The sequence below is a fragment of the Rhinatrema bivittatum genome, chromosome 2, assembly GCF_901001135.1.
Source record: "Rhinatrema bivittatum chromosome 2, aRhiBiv1.1, whole genome shotgun sequence".
Lineage (NCBI taxonomy): Eukaryota > Metazoa > Chordata > Amphibia > Gymnophiona > Rhinatrematidae > Rhinatrema > Rhinatrema bivittatum.
Window position 1 is genome coordinate 781,500,589 of NC_042616.1, and position 18,867 is coordinate 781,519,455.

The 18,867-nt window shown below is 44.0% G+C and overlaps 1 protein-coding gene across 1 annotated transcript in view; it reads right to left on the reverse strand.

Moving 5' to 3' along the window:
• ZFAT (zinc finger and AT-hook domain containing) overlaps positions 1 to 18,867 on the reverse strand; it is a 466,784-nt gene that overhangs the window by 71,691 nt on the left and 376,226 nt on the right. Inside the window, exon 15 of the mRNA XM_029592065.1 lies at positions 544 to 674. Within this exon, the coding sequence (XP_029447925.1) occupies positions 544 to 674 (131 nt within the window). The remainder of the gene's footprint in view (positions 1 to 543; positions 675 to 18,867) is intronic.

The window sequence follows — 18,867 nt, forward strand, 5'->3', positions numbered from 1 at the left end:
TGCTAGGAAAGAAATGGAATAAAATGAGGTTCCTGCATAAAGGTTTTGCAATGAAAGAGCGCTGAAAATAAAAAATATTATACAGTTTACTTAGGTGATACATGAAGAAAATGTTATTGAGAATTAAACTTTTTTTTTTTTTTTTTTTTTTTTTAACACAAACCCCCCCCCCCCCCCCCCCCCCCCCCCCCCAAACCACACAAAATCTACGCGGCCATGGAGGTCGAGACATTTTGGCAGAGATTGAGTTAAAAGTCATGAAAGCATAATTTGCTGGCATTTTCAGTTCAAAGCCATGAAACCTCTGGCTGCACTGAAGAAGATCCAAGTTAACTATCATCATGCACAGGCAGAACAAATACATTAGTACGCAAATCAGTAATCCTCCTTTTGGGGAAATTCCCAGGATGAGTCCCCCCCCCCCTTGATTCTGCCTCCAAATTAAGCCCTGTGATTAGAAAACGTACGGTTAGCCTCGTTGGGAGAAGATGCCACAAGCAGCAGAAATGAAATTCATATTTCCTAGGGGAGCAACGTCCTCACCTGTTCCACCACCGTCACAGTCCCGGGTGTCATGGCAACCATGGAGGCAACGGCAGCAGCATCGTGGGTCTCGGCTCCCAACTCGATGATTTGCTGAAGGATGTTTACCGCTGTGGGGTCAAGCCGTTCACCTTAGCAGAGAGGTAACGAATTACTAGTTAGCTAGCATTACTTTGCAAGGCTACAGAGTATTTAAGATCTGAACACACAACTTTCTTGGAGTTCCGTGCACACATTGGTTCACGACTCCCTGCAAAACTTTCCCTTACTCCCTTTTTATCTAACTATTATTAAAAGTTATCATGCGCGGGGCTCCAGTATTTCACATTCATCCACACAAATTCCCATAACAGAATAAGCACCGCAGTAACCGTCTGAACAAGAAAGTTCCTGCAATAGATAATTCCAAAGCTGAACCTTGAAAGAAAATGCGCCTTAAGAGCATTATAAAGCATACAGAAATGTGAAATTTCTAGGTGCTGATAATCCCAGTCTTCATTTAAAGCTGCACAAGGCAACATTTTTTAAAATCTTTTTATCCTCGGCAGCTTCCTTTTACTCTTTCCAACCTAGAGCCGGACGTAATAAATTCAATTCAGCAGAGCGCAGCTTTGCCCCGCAGATACACGCATTTTTGTTTAGAGTAGCAAGGAGTTTTGCACACAAAAATGTGGGAATAAAACTGTGTTTATTGCTTAGTGTCCTCAGATGGAAATCCCATGCTAATGACAGCATTAACTATTACCCCCCCCCCCCCCCCCCAATGCAGGAAAGGTGCGCCAGCTTCACTTGTATTTTCATAGCGCTGGAAATTGTACCCCTGGTCAGAGATGGAGTAAAGTTTCCACTGCTAGTGTAATGAGCAGGAGGAGGACTTCTGGTGCCAAGACCTGAAGTCAGGATTCATGCATGCAAAGCATGCTTTCTGCGCATAAATATGATTTATGTGCACAAAAGATATTTTCTGTGCTGAAGGCAATTTTGTGCGCATGCATATTTTATGCGGACAAAACAAGTATAAATCATGTTTTGTGCACATGAAAGTCCTTCGTGCACAAATCCTGTGCCGAGACTCTTCACGCCACTAAAATTAAAATGTGCAATCAGTTTGTGCTGAGTAAACATTTTAACTTGGGTTTGCACACAAGCTTCTTTGTTTGCGCACATTTTGAACATCTGATGCAATAGCATACCGTTTCTCTAATGCATCAGGGATGCATTTATTTTATGTCTGCGTTAAGAAACCATGTACTGAATTTCAGCACAGTTTTAATGCAGGGCTTATTATATCAGCCCATGTTGATAGGAACCTCCATATGCAGCTAACCTGGATTTGCCCTCCATTATTTGTTTTATCTTTTTTCTCTTAAACCCTCCGAGCCTCTGCCCAGTCTGATCTGGTGATCCTTGCTGGCTAAAGGACTAGAGGGTCATCTCCTTCGAGGTGCACCTTCAGTGCCAGGCCAGAGTGTACCGTGCGTGCTATGTCCTAGTCCTAGAACGATGATCTGAACACAGATTCCCCATGTCGTATATCAAAGCACTGCAAGTTGTCAAAAGGCCGGCCCTGTTCTCAGTGTTTATTCCCCTCCCATCTATTCCAGTCATATAGCAAGTCCTCTGGACAAAATGCTCAGACTGTATCCCCCTAGAACCCAGGAGAAGCGTGTTATTAGCTACTAGAGGTGTGAATCGTGTGATCGATCATCTTAACGATCGATTTTGGCTGGGGGGGAGGGAAATCTTATCGTCGGGTTTTTTTGTTTTAAAAAATCGTTAAAAATCGTAAATTGGGGGAGGGCGGGAAAACCGGCACACCAAAAAAACCCTAAAACCCACCCCGAACCTTTAAAAGAAATCCCCCACCCTCCCGAACCCCCCCAAAATGTTTTAAATTACCTGGGGTCCATTGGGGGTTCCCGACGCGATCTCCCTCTCTCTCTCTCTGGCCACGGCTGTGTTGAGAAATGGCGCCGGTGGCCCTTTGCCCTTATCATGTGACAGGGCAAAGGTAGCACCGGCGCCATTTTGTTTCCTGGCTCCCGACATCACGCCTGCTGGAGATCGCCCCCGGACCCCTGCTGTACCCCCAGGGACTTTTGGCCAGCTTGGGGGGGGGCCTCCTGACCCCCACAAGACTTGCCAAAAGTCCAGCGGGGGTCCGGAGGCGATCTCCAGCAGGCGTGACGTCGGGAGCCAGGAAACAAAATGGCGCCGGTGCTACCTTTGCCCGTATGACATAATGAGGGCAAAGGTAGCGCCGGTGCCATTTTGAAGATTGGCAATACGGCCCGCGTGCAGGAGGTCGCTCCCGGACCCCCGCTGGACTTTTGGCAAGTCTTGTGGGGGTCAGGAGGCCCCCCCCCAAGCTGGCCAAAAGTCCCTGGGGGTCCAGCGGGGGTCCGGGAGCGATCTCCAGCAGGCGTGACGTCGGGAGCCAGGAAACAAAATGTCGCCGGCGCTACCTTTGCCCTGTCACATAATAAGGGCAAAGGGCCACCAGCGCCATTTCTCAATGCAGCCGTGGCCAGAGAGAGAGGGAGATCGCGTCGGGAACCCCCAATGGACCCCAGGTAATTTAAAACATTTTGGGGGGGGGTTCGGGAGGGTGGGGGATTTCTTTTAAAGGTTCGGGGTGGGTTTTAGGGTTTTTTTGGTGTGCCGGTTTTCTCGCGCCCTATTTAACGATACAATACAAATGCCCCTGACGATAAATCGGGGGCATTTGTATTGTATCGGTACTCTAACGATTTTGGACGATTTTAAAATTATCTGACGATAATTTTAATCGTTCAAAAACGATTCACATCCCTATTAGCTACCCAACAGGTATTGTGCAGTAGCCGAGTTCCTATAGCATGCCCAGTCCTAATTTGCCTGAGGAGCATAAATTGGGTTCATGAATTAAATCTGAGTCTGCTAGGCCGATAAGGCAGAGTTCTTGGATCATACTTTCTTTCAAGTCATTTTAATTTAATTGCAATAATGTATTATTGTATAAATTCCTGGCTCATATATGTTTTTGATTGATTTTAATTGTTAAGTGTGTTCATATTTTAATGTTTATATATTTGTTTCTAGTTGCCCCTGAGGCAGCTCTACAAAAAAGAGCGAAACTCGGCGCGAGTCGGGCATATTTCAATAAAGGGCTTTTTTTCATCATCCAATTCTCGTTCTCTTCATTGCTACACAGCTTTGCTCCTTCTCCATCTGCTGGTAGAGAATCATAACCCACTGATTCTAGACCTGTCTGAATGCTAAGAACTTGGGTACATTTTAATAACTGATGCAAAACAGAATCTGTTTGGAATGCAAACACAAAAAACAGAGACCACTATAATTTTCAAAAGTGATAGCTGAAAAAGTATGAAGAAAGGGCCAGATGTAAAACAGGAGTAAAAAAATGTGCAGTGTATTTCAACTCACATTTTCTTAATGTGCTTGCTATAAAAAAATTTCACTCCTGATGCAGTAAGCTGATAGTATGCAAATGCACTGGGAGCTTAATAAAGCATGTAAACCTAAAAATGTGCCCAAAAAATGAACAGCATGCATAAATCATGTTTAATGTACACAAACCATGGTCTATGCTTAGAAAGAGTGATTTATGTGCACAGAACAACATTTAGAAGCAGAAAACATGGTTTCTGCATACACACTGTTTTGCGCCATAAATCATTGTTAATGCTCACAAAACATGTTAGGAGCATAACCATGGTTTGTGTGCATTTCATTTTATTTATTTATTTATATACTGTAACTATCAGACTTACAAAAGCTGCCCAAGGCAGTTTACAACAAGAGTAACAAACAATGTTCACAAAACTTGAGTTAGGAGCATAAATATACTTGAGTTGCATGGAATGTTTGACTGGGTAGTTCGAGGACCTGTTGGACAGTTCTTTCATCCTGCCAGCGGGGGCCTCCTTGGATCTCGTGGATTATCTGCTCAGTCTTCGCAGTACTAAGGACTGCTGCTTAGACACTCTAGTTAGTCTTCCCAGCTCTACGTCATGTTCATCCTACTAGCGGCCTGTGTGGACTCTGTTATAATCCACCTTTACTGTATGCACGCTGCCAGAGCTTGATCCAAGTCACAGACCTTATGTTCCTGGCTCTGGTCCTGTCTGGTTCTAATCTGAAGCCTTAAATTGGCTCCATTCTGAGTCTTTGTTTTGTCCTCTTCTTGTCTAGTCCTAATTTTGTTTTATGTTTCTTGAATCTTGTCTTGTTTGGTGGGTGCCTTTCTATTTCTGGATCCTGTAGAGGCTCAGCCTTGCTCTTGTGGAGGTGCCTTTTAGTTCCTGGTGTGTGTGTTCCCTGTCTCAGTCCTGCCAGTCACCACCACCTGAGGGTTCAATCTGAGGAGAAAGTGGCTGGTACAGGCAGAAGTGTCCAATATCTGTTCCTGCTCCAGCCTGCCTTGTCAGCATCCAGCCCACTTCTGCTTCTGGAGTCATCACTTTCGGGCCGATACAGTACAGTACAGTACAGTGCGCTCCGCCATTGGATGCACATTTTCCCTTACTCCTTATTCAGTAAGGGGCCGAAAACGCGCGTCCAACCCGCCAAACTTAATAGTGTCCTCAACATACAAATGCACAGAAAAGCAGTAAAAACTGCTTTTCTGTGCACCCTCCGACTTAATATCATCACGATATTAAGTCGGAGGTCCCGAAGGGTATAAAAAAGTAAAAAAAAAAAAATTAGAAGTCGGCCCGCGGCTGTCGGGTCAAAAACCGGACGCTCAATTTTGCCGGTGTCCGGTTTCCGAGTCCGTGGCTGTCAGCGGGCTCGAGAACCGATGCTGGCAAAATTGAGCATCGGCTGTCAAACCCGCTTGACAGCCGCTGCTCCGGGCCAAAAGGAGGCGCTAGGGACACGCTAGTGTCCCTAGCGCCTCCTTTTGCCTGTTTCTACCGCCGGGCCTCATGTAAATACTGAATTGTGCGCACAGGCGAGTGGCCCGGGCAATTGCCCGCTCTCCCGTGGACTTTACTGAATCGGCCCGTTTGATAGTACCCCCCAATATATGAAGAACAAATATTGAACTGGGCTGGTAGAGTTAGGGTGGATTGGTTTAGGGTTACAATGAGTGGTACTGGAGTGGTTTACAATGGGAGAAACGTGGATGGTACTGAAATGGGTTATGGGGTGAGGTATATGGGTGGTATATGGCAAGATGGTGGGGGATGGAGTGAGTCTATTGTGGGAATTTGTGTGTTGTATAATATGTAATTTTACTTGTAAATCTGTGTTGTAACCTATAACATATATTTGGATGATGTGGGATTTTGTAACTCTCCTGGAGCTTTTTTTGGATTGGGCATATAAAAAAATAACTAAATAAATCATGGCCCTGTGTTAGAAACACAAAACTTGAGTTAGCAGCACAAGGTTATGCTCCCAAAAGTTGTGTACAAAATTTGCTTTTTTCTGTATAGCACCACGTTTGCCATCTGGAGAAAATTAGGCAGTTACAGGATTATAGTGCCTTCTGTAAGCTCATTTGTTTTATGAGGCTTTTGGATAAGTTTTATATAGCTTTGTTTGTTTTTTATGTTAATTTTAAGATGTTGTTTTATTGTGTATGTGATAATGAAAATCACCCAGAACAGTGGTTTGGTAATTGGGCAGGTTATAAATCGCTGCACATAAAGCTGAGCACAGAAGTCGCACATATAGCCTGTTTTATGTGCATAAACGCAGAGTACAGGATCCCAGCACTACAAACTTAATATATAATAATGATTCAATCTGGTTATGCTCACTGTTACGAATTTATAAACCCTCCAGACAGCTAAGTTCCTTTGATAAATGTTTACTAGAAATTCCTACTGTGAAATCTGTTAGTTTGTCACTAATCCGTAAACGCGCCTTTTCAGTTGCAGGCCCGACGTTATGGAATGCTTTACCAGACTGTGTCCGCTTGACTTCTAACCGCAGAAAATTTAAAGAATTACTGAAAACACACTTATTTACTCAAGCATTTCATCTGTAATAATTTTCATGATTTCAGGCATTGTATTTAACTTTTGTTTTTAAAATTGTTTGTGTTTTTGTTCTTAAATTATGTATGTGCTTGACCATTTTGTAAATCGCCTAGACGGATATATATTTATCCTTTGTGCGGTATATAAAAACTTTTAAATAAATAAATAAACAAATAAATAAATAAATAAGTAACAAACAAACTCCAGGTTCAGCCCTAAGACTTGTCCCAAACATTTTACTTCTCCTCAGACCAGGTATTAAATTTCCAGTGTTAAAAAAAACCATGAGTTAAGCCTACACACCTCTCTGCATAAAGGAGTAATAGCCAATACCTTGATTAGCATGGGATTTGCATGGAGGAGCTGATTGTTTTAAAGTTGTAAGTCAATGGATAGCATCCAATAGACTTGTTTTGAATCTCCAGAAGCTGGTCGTACTCTTTAGGAAGATCACCTCTGCCTGCTAATGTGTCTCATATAATAGTTGATGATTTGATTTTACACCAATCTCATCTGAAACATGCAACCTTGGTATTTTATACTAAAATCAGTTGCTAAGTCCACTTTTTATAAATTACGTATGCTTAACGACATGTTAAGGAGAAAGAATTTGGGAGAGATACTCAAGGGGCCTGTTTATTCAAGCATTTGAAGACCAACCAAAGAGTTTTAAATATTATCCTGTAATTTGTTTCACTTAGTTATCTAAGAATCTCTTAAAGCTATTACAATTAGTTCAGAATGTGACAGATTCAGGTGCTCTTATGTCAGAATTACCCCAGCATTAAAAAATATTAATTGGCTGCCCAATCAACATAAACACTTTAAGATTGTGATTTTAGATAATAAAATTTTGTATAGTAATAGTCTACATTGTTTGACCAATATGTTGATTCCTTATGCGTGCACATGCTCCCTACGACCTGCAAAAAAAAAAGCTATTCCATCTTTTCATGAAGATAAGTTGCAAGAAACCATAACTGGTCTAACTTAATGGTATTCTCCTCCTAATGAACTGAGGTTGGAAGCCGATTATTTAGCATTCAGAAAAAAAGCAATGCTTTTTATTCAAGCCTTTGAGGGACTTCATAATTCAGATTGTCTTATTTATGTGATGAGTATAGCTCTGCTATTTCAGTTGTGTTTGAGAGTAGTATACTATGATTTTACAGTCATGTTTTGGCCAATTGTGATTATTAGCCACTTTTAAGCTTAATTTGATGTGTGTTAATTATATATATTGTACTATTACTGTCATCTCATTATGAATGTTATTTGTATAAACATAAGAGTTTTTGTAAACATGAGCTATATTTGTATACATGTAATCTAATAACCAATTAATTTGAATATAATTTGACTTATCCTGAAAAAAAGGACCTCTTTGCATCACTTGAGGATGGGAATTAGCCATCATTACATGCCATGCAACGGAACAGTGCACACAGAAATGAGCGGCTCTTAGAAACTACCATGCCCAAAGCTCTGAACTTGTAAACAGAACAGCTATTAAAGTGTACTGCTTGCCTGCCATTACCATCTGTTTGACCATCTGGATTTCTCCCTGAAAACATAACTATTTTGGTCAGAAGTTTGTTGCTGGGAAATTTTGCATGAAAATAAAAATATCCCCATGCCAGTCTACTATTCTTTAGTGCAGTTACTCTTTAAATACAATTTGATGAAAGGCCAGGGACATCTTTTTTAATGTGGTTTATAAACAAGCAAAATAAAATCCTTCAAACCGTAATAAAATAAATTAGATGTGACTATCTAAAAAGATGTGGAATATTTTATTAAAACATGCTTTAAGAATTCAGAAGGCAATGGCAAATAAAACGGAGGATGTCATAATGCATCTGTATCGCTCCATGGTGAGACTGCATCTTGATTACTGTGTGCAATTCTGGTCACCGCATCTCAAAAAGGATATAGCTGCAGTGGAGAAAGTGCAGAGAAAGGTGACCAAAATGATAAGGGGCATGGAACGGCTGCCCTATGAGGAAAGGCTAAAGAAGAGACAATTGAGGGGGGATATGATAGAAGTCTACAAAATCATGAAAGGACTTGAACAAGTTAATGTAAATCGATTATTTACTCTCTCAGATAATAGAAGGACCAGGGGACACTCCTTGAAGTTAGCAAGTAGCTCAATTAAAACAAATTGAAGAAAATTCTTTTTCACTCAGCGCATAGTTAAGCTCTGGAATTCATTGCCAGAGGATGTGGTTACAGCGGTTAGTGTAACTGGGTTTAAAAAAGGTTTGGATAAGTTCCTAGAGGAAAAATCCATAAACTATTACGGTCATTAACAAGCAATAGTAGCTTGGGATTTATCTAATGTTTAGGTTCTTGCCAGGTACTTGTGATTTGGATTGGCCACTGTTGGAAACAGGATACTGGGCTTGATGGACCCTTGGTCTGACCCACTATGGCATCTCTTATGTTCTTATGTAAGCAAATTTTCAAAGCCATTTATCCATGTATTTATTTACAACATTTGTATTCTGTACTCTCCTCAGTTCTAGACAGTTCACATTTAAAAACATCCATAAATTATATAAAACAGAAACTCAAAGAGACACAATCTTCTATTGATATAACTTTATGCTGTATCAGTGTACCATTCCCTTTCAATGCTTATATGAATCCTTTGCAGAATACTACTATTCTGTCAATCTCTTGTAAAGTGGTCTGACTAAAAATTGTTCTCCTCAAGATGGCTAAAAGTATGCATGGACATCCATAGTAAGTATAGTTTCCATTGGGTTAAAAGAGTTGTTCTGGGGTGGCGGGGAGGGGGGGGGGGGGGGGAGATGTTTAGGTCAGGGGAGTCAAACAGCTACTCTATTGCCAGTAGAAATCTGCTAATATGATGGCTCTGGTCTCTAAAAATGTTTGACCATGAAATCTCTGTGTTGACCAGTCTCTCTGTGTTAACTGATCCTTGCAATTGGTTTCCCAGCCCACTAGACTTACATAATTAGTGATGATGATCTATTTGCTGAAGCAGCAAAATTGATAATAAAAACCTTTTCATTCAAAGCCAAAAGCCTGCGAATGAGTCAGTTGTACTATTAGATCAGGGGTCGGGAACCCATGGCTCGCGAGCCAGATATGGCTCTTTTGAGGGCTGCATCTGGCTCGCAGACAAGTGTCGCCATACTTCGCGGTTCCCCGCTGACCCAGCTGCTCCCCGGTCCTCCGCCGCCCGGGCTTAAAATGCTGTCAGCCCGGGCGGAACGAGGCAGGACAGCTGGAGTCAGCGGCACCGGCGTGCTCTCTTTTCCCCCCCTCCCCCCCGCGGCCCGGAAGAGGAAGTGGAGAGCATCGGGTGCCTGCGCGGGAAGAAGAGACCACACTAGCGTGGTCTCTTCTTCCGCGCAGGCACCTGATGCTCACCACTTCCTCTTCCGGGCCGCGGGGGGGAGGAGAAGAGAGCACGCCGACTGGAGTCATCCGGGTGCCTGCGCGGGAGTCATCGGGTGTCAGCCGGGTGCCAGCGCTGGAGTCATCGGGTGCCTGCGCGGGTCTTTCCGCGCAGGCACCCGATGCTCTCCACTTCCTCTTCCGGGCCGCGGGAAGAAGAGAGCATGCCGGTGCTCTCTTCTTCCCGCGGCCCGGAAGAGGAAGTGGAGAGCATCGGGTGCCTGCGCGGGAAGACCCGCGCAGGCACGCTAGTGTCCGACGGGAAGAAGATTGCAGCGCGGCTCGGAGGAAAATGAAAATCTTCAACCGCGGCCGATGGGACTCCGCCTTCGCCTCCGCGAGGGCTGAAAATGAAGGAGGTTAGCGTTGGGAGGTGGCTGCTGCTGCCGCGAGTTCCCGGGGGGGGGGGGGGGGGAAGGGGGAGAGAGAGAGTGAATGAATGAGCGAGCAAGCATGTGTGTTTGAGATCCTGTGTGTGTGTGAGTGAGAGATTGCATGTATGTGAATGATTGAGAGCCTGTATATGTGAAAGAGAGTATGTCTGTGACTGAGATCCTGCCTGTGAGAGAGAGAGCATGAATGTAAGTTTACCATTGGGAACCTGTATGTGTAAGTTTGTAATTGAAAACCTGTTTGTTTGAAAGAGTATGTGTGTATGATTGAGATCCTTTGTGTGTGAGAGAGATCATGTGTATGTATGATTAAGAGCCTGTGTGTATAAGTAAGAGAGAGATCATGTGTGTCTGTGTCTGATTGACAGCTGGTTTAGGTGATGGAGCATGTGAGTATGTGATTGAGAGCCTGTGTTTAAATGAGAGAGAGAGACCATGTGTGTATGTGTGTGATTGAGAGCTGATTTAGGTGAGGGAGCATGTGAGTATGTGATTGAGAGCCTGTGTGTAAATGAGAGAAAGAGAGGACATGTTTGTAAGCATGTGAATGAGAGTCTGTGTGTGAGAGAAAAAGACAGCATGTATTTATGTGATTGAAAGCCTGTGTGGGTGTAAGCGTGAAAAGATAGACAGCATGTGTGTAAATGTGTAATTAAGAGCCTATATAAGTGAGAGAGAAAAAACATTTGTATATGTGAGTGACTGAGAGCATGTGTGTATAGGTGTGTCATTGAGAGCCAGTGTGAGAGAGAGCGCTGGTATGTGACTGAGAGAGGAGAAAGTTCCAAGCAAACCACCCCACCTCCTGCTAATTCAGAACAATCTCAGGACACCTGGATATCAAACGTTCCCAGGTATGCAGAGCAAAAAAATGTTTGTATCCTTATTATTTTTCATTACTGGATCTTTGTGTCTGCTATTTTGAAATATTTTGTTGGTATCTGGAAATGTTTTATATGAGTTTTTAATTATTGGATATTCCACTCATCAGCTGTTTCGAAATATGTTCTTTTTGTTAGTACAGTTTTACTGCTGATGATTTTATATTTCTTGATTTGTTTTATAAGGATGTGTGATGTTTCTTTTTTCCTTTGTTACACTGCATACAGAGACTCTGGCTTGTTGCAGTTTCCAATTCAGTTTTTGTCTGCATGCTTCTTGTTATGCGTTTTGGTCTCTTTATTCTATGTTAGGTGAGGGACAGCACGTGATTCAGGTGAGGTTTTCTGCTGGCGTGTAGTTTCTGTGTAGGACTCTATAGCAGCCTGACTTGGTCCGTTTTCCTAATAGGAGATGTATTGGTGTCTTAAGGCCTGGTGTAATATTTTCAGAGACTTATTGTACTTTAAAAGTGTGATCTTACATAAAATGCACACATTTACTTGTATTTAGTTTTAAACATATTGTATGGCTCTCATGGAATTACATTTTAAAATATGTGGCGTTTATGGCTCTCTCAGCCAAAAAGGTTCCTGACCCCTGTATTAGATGATCGAGGGGTAAAAGGTGAACTAAGGACAAGGCCACAGCAGAGAGATTAAATGATCTCTTTATTTCAGTTTTTACTGTGAAGGATGTAAGGCAGATATCCATGCCATAAGTGATATTTAAAGGTGATGAGTCAGAGGAAATGAAACAAATATCGGTGAACCTGGAAGACATAATAGGGCAAACTGACAAATTACAGAGTAGCAAGTCACCTGGACTAGATGGTATACATCCCAGAATACTGAAAGAAATGAAAAATACATTTGCAGACCTTTTATTAATCTGTAATCCATCATTAAAATCAGCTATGGTGGCTAAAGATTGGAGGGTGGCCAACGCAATGCCAGTTTTTAAAAAGGGTTCATAAAATGATCCAAGAAACTTCAGATCATTGAGCCTGACATCAGTGCTAGGAAAAAAGGTTGAAAGTATTCTTAAGAACAAAATTGCTGAACATATAGATAATCATAGTTTAATGGAACAAGCCCAACATGGGTTTAACAAAGGGAAGTTTTGCCTCACTAATTACTACATTTTTTGAAGGTGTGAATAAACGTGGATAAAGGTGAGGTAGTTGATATAGTGTATCTGGACTTTCAGAAAGCATATGACAAAGTACCTCATCAGAGACTCTGGAGAAAATTAAAAAGTCATGGGATAGGAGGCAATGTTCTATTGTGGACTGAGAACTGGTTAAAAGATAGCAAACACAGAGTAGGGCTAAATAGTCAATTTTCTCATTGGAGTGTCCTAGGGTCAGTTGTTTAAATAAATGACCTAGAGATAGGAACAACAAGCGAGTTGGTCAAATTTGATGATGATACAAAATTATTCAAATTATTCAAAGTTATTAAATCAGAAGATGACAGAGAAATTGCAAGACCACCTTGCAAGACTGGGAGACTGGGCATCCAAATGGCAGATAGCATTTAATGTGGACAAGTGCAAAGTAATGCACATAGGGAAGAATAATCCAAAATTATAGCTACACAATGCAAGATTCCACATTGGCAGTCACCATCCAGGAAAAAGATCTAGGTGGTATCGTGGACAGTATGTTGAAATGCTTTAGTCAGTGTGCGGTGGCAGAGTGCTAGACATTATTAAGAAAGGAATGGAGAATAAACAGAGACTATCATAAAGTCTCTGTATCGCTCCATGGTGCGACCGCACCTTGAGTATTGTATGCAGTTCATAGTCATCGCATCTGAAAAAAGATATAGCAGAATTAGAAAAGGTACAGAGAAGGGTGACCAAAACGTCAAAGGGGATGGAATGATTCCCCTATGAGAAAAGGCTAAAGAGGTTAGGGCTGTTCAGCTTAGAGAAGAGATAACTGAGGGGAGATATGATAGAGGTCTATAAAATGAGTGGAGTGGAAAGGGTAAATGCATATCAGTTATTTACACTTTCAAAAAGTACAAAGACTAGGGAATATGCAATGAAGTTACTAGGTGATACATTTAAGACAAACAGGAAAAAATACTTTTGTAGTCAAGACATAATTAAACTCTGGAATTCGTTGCTGGAGGATGAGTAAAAGCTGCCAGTGTAGCTGATTAAAAAAAATGTTTGGTCAAGTTGCTGGAAGAAAAGTCCGTAACCATTAAGACAGATTTTGGGAAATGGAAACTTTTGAACTTAGGAATCCTGTCAGGTACTTGTGACCTATGCTGGGCTTTATGGACCTTTGGTCTGACCCAGCAAAACAAAATTTATGTTCTTATTTAGGGGGCTTCATATCTACTCTGTGCAAGAAACTGTCCTTGGCTAGCCACCAAGTAAGGCTCTGCCTGATCCTGTTCATCACAGGCAGGGTTATCTTGTACTCCTGAATCTGAGAAGACCACAGCAAAAGTAGTGAAATCGGTGCATATGGGCTCTTTTCTAGCGTACGAAGTCTACGGCTGCCACCATAGAGCCCAGGTCCTGAAGGCATGTCCAAACTCTCAATAATCATGAAGGATTGGAGTTACCTGATCCAAAGACCATCTCCATCTTGTCCAGCCTAGCGTGACGGCCTTTTCGGGTCATCTGAGCACACAGGTCGCAGCCTTGAACAACGTGCGATGCCCCCAGGCACAAGATGCACACTTCATGTGGATCCATTAGGGACACAGTCCGAGGACACTGAGGGCACTAACAGAAGCCCGATGCCGCCACAAGGCGCAAAGAAGACCGCAAAGGTGCAAAGTCCGATGGACCCCGAAGGAGAGGCAAAAGCTCACTGAGCAATGACAAAATAACCGGGGAACTGGAGAGACCCAGTGCAGGAAAAAAGAAAGCAAAAAAACCACTTCATGGAACGTATCCCGCAAAAAAAGAACATGAGCTCCACCACCACGAGAAGACAGCTCCACAGAAAAGAAGAGACTGAAGAGAGACCATATCTGGACACATGAATAGTGGCATGCTGGGCATGCTCAGTGTGCCAGTCAGTTTCTAGAAACTTTGACAGACGTTTCTCTGCCGGTCTCCATCTGATGATGACACCCACTTGTGAGGACTATCATACTGCTTGTCCTAGGAGAACCTCTTTTATCTCTTAGTCATCGAACAGGCCAGCTGCCTCCCTCACAGGCTTTTTGCTTTTGATGTACTTGAAAATGTTTATATTATAATTTTTGCCCCTCTGACAAACTTCTTCTCAAATTCTCTCTTGGCCTCTATTATTGCTGTTTTATATCTAATATTCCAGTGCTTATTTTCTTCATTTGAAACAGACACAAATTTTCTGAACAATTTTCTGAACAATTCTATTTTGGCATTAACTGCCTCTTTTGCCTCACCATGAAATCATGTTATCAGTAGTTTGGTCTTTCTTGGATCTTTTTCAATGCATGGAATATATTTTATCTGGGCTTCCAAGATGGTATCTTTAAACATTGTCTATGCCTCTGTGAAGGTGACCAAACAAATCACCTAGACTGGAGCTGAAAAATTATACCGACTCCAGCCTGTCTCTAATGCAATTTCAACTTTATTAGCATTCATAGCACTTTACCACCACAGTAGACTGCCTTAATTCTGGACAGTGTACACATAACACAATAGTGGACTGCCTATCTTTGCAGTACACTTTCCAGTCCTTCTGATTTGGGACAGAATAGATTTACAGGAGCTGCCTCTCCTGGAGACATGGGGGCCTTCTGAACCCAGCTGGGCCTACACTCTTATCCCTGCCCCAGCTGGTCCCACCCGGGCATACACTCTTATCCCTGCCCTAGCTGGTCCCACCCTCAGGACTCTCCCCTGCCCTGCAGGATCCTGCCTACAAAGCTTTCTCCCTCTGTGGGATTTAAGGTGGACCAGGCATTCACAAACAGGGGGAAAACAGGGTCACTCCGTCATAGCCTCACACAAACTTTTAACCTTAGCAACCTCTGTTTTTAATTTATTTCTAACTAATATCCTCATTCAATCATAGTCTTCATTTTTAAAGTTGTATGCTATTACAGTAGTTTTGCTTAATGTCTTTCCTCCAGTGATTATGTCAAATTTGATTGCATTATGATCACTATTGCTTAGTGGCCCTACCACTGTAACCCCTTGTATCAGGTTGCGAGTTCCACTGAGGACTAGATCTAAAATAGCTGCCCCTCTCATCAGTTCCAGGACCAGCTGCTTCATGAAGCAGTCATTTATGAAATTTAAAAAACTTAACCTCTCTTGTGTATCTGGATGAGATATTGATCCAATCAATACTGGGGTAACTAAAATCTCCCATTATTATTGTGTTGTCAAATGTATTTGACTTTCTAATTTCAGCTAGCATTTCACAGTCTGTTTCTTTCTCTTGGCCACCCACTACCAGTCACACATGGAATTTTTACTCATAAGGATTCCACAGTGCATTTTGTTCCTGCAGGATTGTTATTGTGCTTTAACTCTATGCAGGGCTGGTTCTTCCAATAGGCAAACTAGGCAGTTGTCTAGAGGGCCAAAGTTTTGGGGGCAGCAAAATCCTGCTAGCCCGAGGCATAAAGGGGTGCTGTGCTACATCTAATATTGCTAAAGAAGGAAGCACTATGCTGGAGCTACTGCCAATGGTAGGAGGGCATGCTGTGCTGGAACTGCCACCAATAGATTAATTAGAGTAGGAGAGCTTGATTGAAGGTTCACCTAGGGTGCCAAATACTTTTGCATCAGCCCGGACTCTATGCCATCTGTAACATATAGTGCCAGCCCTCTATAAATGTTATCTGCCTTGTCTGATGTTAAAACATTTATATCAAAAGTATGTGTCCCATTGGTTATCCTCTTTCCACAATGTCTGTGAAATGCCAATGCTAATATCCTTTTTGCTCTACTCGGGCCTTTATTTTTCAGCTGTCCAAGCTTCAAGTTTATAGTCCTTGTTTAATGTAACTTTGTTTTTCCTTCTGATCATAAATTGTTGTTCCGTTTTGTTACAGTTCTCTATCCCCGTTCGATGTAAACCGACCTGATATGGTATCTAACCATGAAGGTCGGTATAGAAAAATGCTAAATAAATAATATCCTCATACGACAGATTCTAATTCTTCAATTTACAATTACTTCTGGCATTTGCATACAGTAATTTTAAAGTATGTTTATTTACATTTTTATTTATATTTGTATTCTCAACCTGTTTATAAGAAAATTATTACTCACCTGCTAATTTTCGTTCCTGTAGTACCATGGATCAGTCCAGACAGTGGGTTATGTCCCCAATCCAGCAGATGGAGTCAGCACAAGCTTTGAGGGGGCGTATCCATATATACTACTACCCCCTCTGCAGGAGTTCAGTATCGAGTATATCAAAGCCAGAGTAGAAACCCCCGAAGGATCAAGTTTGTGGAAACAGATAATTAAAACAATTGTAACCGCAACAAGTAACGGCAAACATCCTACCAACTTGTAGGGAGTTGTGAAAAACAGCAAAAAGGAAACGACTGTGAAGACACAGAGCACTGTGAACAGGAAATAGCGCAGAGCTGAGCAGGACCAAGAACCCAAAACGTGGTGGGCGTCTGGACTGATCCATGGTACTACAGGAACGAAAATTAGCAGGTGAGTAATAATTTTCTTTTCCCTGTACGTACCTGGATCAGTCCAGACAGTGGGATGTACCCAAGCTTCCCTAAACCGGGTGGGGTCCTGCGAGGCCTGCTCGGAGAACCTGCTCGCCAAAGTGTCCAGAGACCGAAGAGGCGAGGTGCAGACGATAGTGCCTCGAGAATGTGTGTAACGATTTCCAGGTGGCTGCTCGACAAATTTCTTGCGAGGATACCGAGCGAGACTCTGCCCAGGAAGCCGCCTGAGAATGTGTAGAATGCGCTACGATGCCGGGTGGGGGAATCCGTCCCGCCCCAATGTAGGAAGCAGCAATGCCGGCCTTCAACCATCTGGCAATGGTCGCCTTCAAGGCCTGAGACCCCTTCTTAGATCCGGACCAGAGTACGAAGAGATGGTCAGATCCGGAACTCATTTGTAGCCTCCAGATAGAGGCGCAGAGTGCGCTTGACATCCAAGAGACGGAGCGTCTTCGGCTCTGAGGAGGAGAAGGACGGCAGCTCCACCGTCTGGTTCACATGGAATGCAGAAACCACCTTCGGCAGGAAGGAGGGAACGGTGCGAAGCGAAACTCCAGAGTCGGAAAAACGGAGATAAGGCTCTCTACACGACAGAGCCTGCAGCTCCGAGATGCGTCGAGCAGAACAGATGGCCACAAGAAAAAAACAGTCTTGAGAGTGAGATCCTTTATCATTGCGCTGCGCAGCGGCTCGAACGGTGGTCCCGACAGGGAGCGAAGCACAAGGTTAAGACTCCAGGAGGGACAAGGGTCCTGCAACGGAGGACGCATATGCTTGACACCCTTGAGAAAACGAGCAATGTCAGGGTGCTGTAGAAGAGAGCCCCCATCGCTCAACAGCGAACCAAGGGCGGCCACCTGAACCCGTAGTGAATTATAGGTGAGCCCTTTTTCCACTCCCGCCTGTAGAAACTGAAGGATCTGAGGTACAGAAGCCTTAGCGGGTCTCGTGGCCTGGCTGGTACACCACAGCTCGAACACCTTCCAGACCCGAACATAGGCCGCCGACGTCGATGTTTTTCGTGCCCGCAATAGCGTGGATACTACCGCCTCCGGGTAGCCCCGACACCGGAGGCGGCGCCTCTCAAAAGCCAGGCCGCAAGACAGAAGAGTTCTGCCTGCTCGAAAAATACCGGGCCCTGATGTAGGAGCTGGGGGAGGTGCCCCAGCCTGATTGGCCCGTCGATCACCAGCTGTAGAAGGTCTGCAAACCAGGGTCGCCTGGGCCATTCCGGAGCGACGAAGACCACGGTCCCCTGATGGCTTTCTATTCTGCGGAGCATCCTGCCCACCAGAGGCCATGGTGGAAAAGCGTAGAGCAGAAGATGTGGGGGCCCCGGAAGGACCAGGGCATCCACTCCCTCCGCGCCGCGCTCTCTCCGGCGACTGAAGAAGCGTGGAGCCTTGGCATTGAGAGCAGACGCCATCAGATCCAGGTGGGGGGCCCCCCACCGATGGACGATAAGTTGCATCGCTTTGTCGGAGAGAGACCACTCTCCTGGGTCCAGCAGTTGACGACTGAGTAAGTCCACCTGGACGTTGTCCACCCCGGCGATGTGCGAGGCCGCTAGCCGGACGAGATGACGCTCCGCCCATTGCATCAGCAGCGCCGCCTCAAGTGCTACCTGCGGGCTGCGCGTGCCTCCTTGTCTGTTGATGTAGGCCACGGTGGTAGCGTTGTCCGATAGAATTCTGACTTCCCGGTTCCGAAGAAGTGGGAGGAAATGTCGCAGAGCTAGCCGGACCGCCCTGGTTTCCAGACGGTTGATTGACCACTTCGCCTCCACCGTGGACCACGTCCCCTGCGTGACGCTTCGATCGCATACTGAACCCCAGCCTGCTAGACTGGCATCGGTAGTCACCACCACCCAATTTGGCAGATCGAGGGACACGCCCCGGGCCAGGTTCGGCGGATCCAACCACCAGCCCAGACTGTCCCTGGCATTCTGCGGGAGCGGGAGAATCA